Source organism: Orycteropus afer, unplaced genomic scaffold, assembly GCF_000298275.1.
Source record: "Orycteropus afer afer isolate SDZICR_OR568_19922 unplaced genomic scaffold, OryAfe1.0 scaffold01160, whole genome shotgun sequence".
Taxonomy (NCBI): Eukaryota; Metazoa; Chordata; class Mammalia; order Tubulidentata; family Orycteropodidae; genus Orycteropus; species Orycteropus afer.
This window is the reverse complement of record NW_006922747.1, coordinates 92,975-99,040: the sequence shown is the minus strand read 5'-3', so window position 1 is coordinate 99,040 and position 6,066 is coordinate 92,975. Positions and strand designations below refer to the sequence as shown.

General features: G+C 32.7%; 1 protein-coding gene across 1 annotated transcript; it reads left to right on the top strand.

Moving 5' to 3' along the window:
- Positions 1-1,175: 1,175 nt before the first annotated feature.
- On the top strand, positions 1,176-2,087 carry LOC103212919 (olfactory receptor 6C74-like). Its single transcript, XM_042783433.1, has 2 exons — positions 1,176-1,501; positions 1,583-2,087. Exons 1-2 carry the CDS (start codon positions 1,176-1,178, stop codon positions 2,085-2,087), a joined length of 831 nt encoding a protein of 276 aa, XP_042639367.1.
- The last annotated feature ends 3,979 nt before the right edge of the window (positions 2,088-6,066 follow it).

Below are 6,066 nucleotides of genomic sequence, written 5' to 3'. Positions count from 1 at the left end.
GTGCATGGGGTCGCTATGAGTCGGAAATGACTCAATGGCAGTTAACAACAACAACAACAACAGAACTCAAAGACTAACCAGAAACTTTTCATCAAAAGGTAGCCATATTTTAATTAACTACAAAAATCCAGGCCTAATTAGCTGTTTTAAATGAAAAACAACACAGAAAAGGATTATTTCACTGATCAAAACTCAGTAGAAATTATTTTAGTAATAGATGTAACTGAAATCAGGAGCTCTGGTAGTGTAGTGCCTAAGGCACTTGACTGTTAACTAGAAGGCTAGTGGTTCAAACCCACCAGCCACTCCTCAGAAGGAAGGTTGGACAATCTACTTCCATGGTGATATTGTTGTTTTTTTTTATTTGCCCTTGAGTCAGACCCGACTCACAGCAACCCCTCCTTGACTCTGAGGCAGTAACACTATGGAAGTAGATTGCCCAACCTTCCTTCCGAGGAGTGTGGGTTTGAACCTCTAGCCTTCTGCTAGCATCCCAAGGAGGGGTCTCTATGAGTCGGGTCCGACTTGATGGCACATAGCAACAACAACATAATTGAAATTAAACCAAAACCAAACTTACTTCCATCAAGTCCATTCTGACTCAGTGGTCCCCTTTGTGTGACCAAGATGGTAAATCTTTATGGAAGTAGGTTGCCTAGTCTTGCTTCTGCAGAGTGGCTGGTGGGTTTGAACTGCCAGCCTTCTGGTTAGCATTAAAATGCCTTAGACATTACACCATTAGAGCTCCTTAGATATATTTGAGATAGCCTAAAAAACATTTTCTTATGGATTCAGTAATGTTGTAGGAGTCACTTCTCACCTTCTTGGACAAAACTGAAAAACAGGGAAATTTGTTTACTGATGTAAAAGTACTTAAGTAGGAGATAAGAAATCTATTGTTTGGGAAATTAAAAAAATATCTGAAAAAGGAGTTCATAAAATTCCTATCCAGAGAAGGAGATATAATAAACAAGATCAAGCCTTGGTTCTGACTGCTTAAAGGATTAAAATCACAGGAGCAAAATGGTTAAAATTGTAGGAGCAGAAAAGCATATGTATTTCAATTGAATTTTTTGATTCTTATTACCACGTTTAAGTCCTACACTCAGTGACTTGTTTTTGAACTTAGAATTTTCTGTTTCTTCCAGATGATGGAATTCAGAAGAATTTTAACCATGAGAAACCACACAATGGTGACAACATTCATTCTTGTAGGACTAACAGATGACCCAAAATGGCAATTTGTGATTTCCTTCTTCCTATTTCTAACATATCTGCTCAGTGTCACTGGAAATCTGACCATTATCCTGCTCACTCTGCTGGATTCCCATCTCAAAACACCCATGTATTTCTTCCTTAGAAATTTTTCATTTTTAGAAATGTCATTTACATCTGTTTGCATCCCTCGATACCTTATCAGCATAGGGACTATGGATAGAATGATATCCTATGATGCTTGTGTGACACAATTATTTTTTGTCATTTTCTTGGGTACATCAGAGTTTTTCCTCTTGGCTGCCATGTCCTATGACTGATATGTGGCCATTTACAAACCTCTACATTATACAGCCATTATGAATAGCAGAGTCTGCACCCAACTTCTTGTTGCTTCCTGGATGGCTGGTTTGTTAACAATCTCTCTTGTACTCATTATGGGCCTAGAGTTAGAATTCTGTGATGCCAATATTATTGACCACTTTTTGTGTGACTATTCTCCAATCCTAAAACTCTCCTGTACAGACACACAGGTCATAGAATTGTTAAGTTTTCTCTTAGCCATTGTCATACTGATGATCACACTGGCTCTGGTGGTGCTCTCCTATGCATCTATCGTAAGAACAATTCTCAAGATCCCTTCTGCCCAGCAAAGGAAGAAGGCTTTTTCTACCTGTTCCTCCCACATGATTGTTGTCTCTATCTCTTATGGCAGCTGCATTTTTATGTATATAAAACCTTCTGCAGAAGAAAGAGTAGCTTTAAACAAGGGGATAGCAGTACTCAAAACTTCAATTGCACTGGTCTTAAATCCTTTTATATATACCCTAAGAAATAAACAAGTGAAACAAGCCTTGAAGAATATAATTTAAAAATATACTTTATCTGCCTTCAAATAAAACCTTTTGTTTTTATAGGAAGACATCACTAAAGCTTATTGAAAACTGTAGCCTATATAAACTACCTTTTTAACATATCCCCTTATTTATTTTTACATTATGATAGTGATTGAAATTATTCATGACTAGCCCTTGTGTATTCAATCCACTCGAGTTTTATCTTTTTAATGTACACTGTATTCATGATACTCTGTCCTGAAATCACCTCAGTCTTTCAGTTTCACTCTCTAATTTTGTTCATCTTCAAAATATTCCATTATAAATTAATTTTGGAAATCTAGTACTTCCATGTTTTTAGTACAGACATGCTAAGATATTAGATCATTTATTAACTCTTTAAGTATTAATTTATTTGATTTTACAAATCTCTAGGAAATATTTTCCTTGTGCCATGAAATGCTAAGATTTTACCACAATATGTGATGTTTTCAGAAATATAATATTGACATCGGTTAGAAGTATTCATGTTCAGAATTAATGAAGATTCTTATATAATGTCTCCAATGTCTAATCAAAGGAGTTTTTTTTTTTTAGAAAAGAGTACTTTGTATCGAAAGGTTATTTAAAGGAACTACCTAGATTATACCAATGTTACACAGCAAGTAAACATTATAACTTAAATTTGAATCTAAATTTGTAGTCCAAATCATATGTCAGTACCAAATGACAATATTCCTTCTTTAGGGGAATGTAGATGAAATTCTTAATCTGCAAAAACTTGGAGATAAATAACAAGGACCTTAAATTGTTCAAAATGCATACAGAGATGTTTGGCTCTTTATACTTGTAAGACACACATCTGTTTGAGAAACATCAGTTTGAGATTTCTAAAAATACTTCTTACCTCATCTATAACTGTAATATCAGTTCTGTCATGTACTGTATTCTCCCTACTAGAATGCCTTTACACATACTCTCTTCTTCTGGAATTTCTTCCTTTATAATCCAAGCATCATGCTATAAATAATTATTAATGTTCTTCTACTCTGTCTTGCAATGTCACTATCTCATGAACCATCACTTTTACTTCTTCGGTATGTGTGAGTTCACATGTCTCTACATCATCATCCAAAAGATATGTTTTATTTTATTTTTTTAGAAAATATGGTGAGTAAACCATAGCATTTCATGTTTTAATATCTTAAATAAAAACTCTATAATTCTTCGTTTACCATGATTAATTTTTCTCCATAACACATATTACTATCAATTGTTTGGAGGTTACCTATCTGTTTGACATACCATATGTAAGGGTATTGGAAGTAAGTGATTTAATTTGTTCAACATGCTATTCTCAAAGACTGGCACATTAACTAATAGATGCTGCTCAATTGCATTTGTTAAAGCAATAAATGATAAGTCTTGAATTACAGTATCTTTATCCTTTGTTATTAACACTTATCAATGTTCTTTAACATACTTTGTCATAAGTGTATTGGCTTTTGCGTTTAGTGTTCGTGAGAACAACAAGCATGCAGTCTATTTTCAAAGCATTGCTGTTTACATTCAGTTGAGGTTACAGATAGTTTGTTTCAGTTAACTTTTTCAACTCAATGTATTATTATTGTTTAATTGTTCTGTTTAATAACCATTTTACAATTTTTAATAACCATTTTACAATTTTATCATTGTGTAAGATACAATAGTTTTATGTAGATGCACATCTATATATCTATGTCCATCATTTAGCTAACATTTTTGCTCTATTTGTAATTATATATTTCACTTTAAAAATCTATTTTTACAGATTTATTGCTATCTATATTTTCTTTTCCTTTCTATGGGTTATCTTCTCTCTTACAATAAGACTAACCTCCACATTTTTCACTGTTATTAAACTGTATTAATTTTTATCTATTAAATTCTCTCTTGTCATTTTGAAATGTGGTCTTTTGAATTTTGATCTAATTTTTTTTTTTTTTTTGCTTTTCCGCTTAATCACAGCTTTGATTTGCCCAAGCTCAAATGTATTGCTTTTTATGGATTTGACTTGTAGTTCCATTTTAGCTTATTTTGTAGAAGAGCTACTTATATAATGATTTGTCTTTCTTCTTCAACTTTTATTGGGATCTGGGAATATTTAGAACCAGTATTTTCTTTTTCATTTTTCTTTCTTTTATACTACGCCCATTCTCTTTCTTTTCTTTTTCTGTATTCCCTTTTTCAGTGTGTAGCTATTTTTCCCGTATAGTATTTCTATTCATGTTTATGTAGATTTCTTATTAAATGTTTTCTTTTTTTTTCTTCCTTTACCTTTGTGTGTGTGTGTGTGTGTATGTGTGTCAGTTAACCATTTAATGAATACATTTGTAAGGTAGAGTATTGTCAATTTCTCATTAAGACATACTGTGACACATTTCACAGTCCCTTTTGCCTGTGTAATTGATCTTCTGAATGAATGGAGGTAGTGAAATGAGTAATCAATAGACATATGTCCAATGTTTTCTTTTTCTTCCATTTTTACATTTGATAATGTCTTAATTACAAATCTATTTTATTTTTTGTGGGATTGTTTACATCGTTGCATTAGAATCTCTACAATATTTGTATTTTGTCTTTTTTTCATGAATGTAAATATTTTCATCATATATTGTGTATACAGGAGCTCTGGTAGCGTAGTACCAAAGGCACTTGACTGCTAACCAGAAGACTGGAAGTTCAAACCCACCAGCCACTCCTTGGAAGGAAGGTTGGACAATCTACTTCCATAGTGATACTGCCTCCGAAACCCAAGGAGGGGTCACTATGAGTCCGGTCTGACTCAATGGTACATAGCAACAACAACTGTGTATACATGAGTGTTGTACAATTATGGAGATAGACTTCAGAAGACAATTTTAATCAAGTTTCTTTCAACTCTAAAATACTTCTTCTACATAGATAAATAAATTAATACATCTCCATCTTCCAGAACCTCCAAAAATATTTTCTCCATTAATGTCCTCATTTCTGCTTTCTTCTTCCACTTGGGTGCACTTTCCACAATTTGCAATGTTTTTCTTTGTATTGGCAGGAGAGAAGATGGTCTATGATATATCATTTGTCAACTTTAACTAAAGATTCCTGAGTTGCTATTTCTGTAGACAACTTGTCTCATATTTAAATTGGGAATTGAATAAATGAAGCTACATATTTAAATGTCTGACATAATTGATTTCAGGACAGTTTCCTTACTCTGAAGAACACTGTAACTGCCCAAGTCTGTTTTCTCCTGTATAAATTGGATTATAGAGACTCTGTTAAAGTAAGGAACAAAAGACCAGAAATAATGCACAGTCTGTTTTATAAGCAAGTCCCAAGGATGTTAGTAATTATTCACTGAAATTGGATTAAAGACAGGAAGAAACAATATTGGAAAAATTATTAATGTTTTCTAAGGTTAAAAATAGCTTAAGTATGCATATTCCAGCTTTAAAATTTAAGAACCCAGGCAATATTGCTGAAGCCTTAAGTCATTTAGAATGTTCCTTGTGTTTCATACAAGTTACTATTTTTTTAATTATTAAAATGGAAAAAAATAATTCATTTCTCATAGTTCCCCACTCCATTATATTTAACTAATGTCTTACTAGTACTCAATGAAATAACAAATGCTTGACATTTGATAAATGGTCAATAAATATATAATACAAGATGAGAGTCATATTGAATATTTCAGTCTCTCTCCACTGAGACTTATGTTAGGTATTGATTTTTGCATAAATGCCCTTTATTATGTTAAGGAATGTCCTTTCTATTCCTATTTTTCACAGAGTTTTTAACAGGAATGTGTGCTGGATTTTATCGAAAGCCTTTTCTGTATTAATTAATCTGATCATGTGGTTCTTCTCCTTTGTTTTGTTTATGTGGTGGATGACATTGATAGTTTTTCTAATATTGAATCATCCTTGCATACCTGCTATGAACTGCACTTGGTCAATATGTATTATTTTTGGGATATGTGTTGGAGTCT

Coding starts and splice junctions, on each gene's coding strand:
- LOC103212919 (XM_042783433.1), top strand. CDS start 1,176: ATGAGAAACCACACAATGGTGACAACATTCATTCTTGTAGGACTAACA. Junction 1,502..1,582: donor ATTTTCTTGGGTACATCAGA/GTTTTTCCTCTT, acceptor CATTATGAATAG/CAGAGTCTGCACCCAACTTC.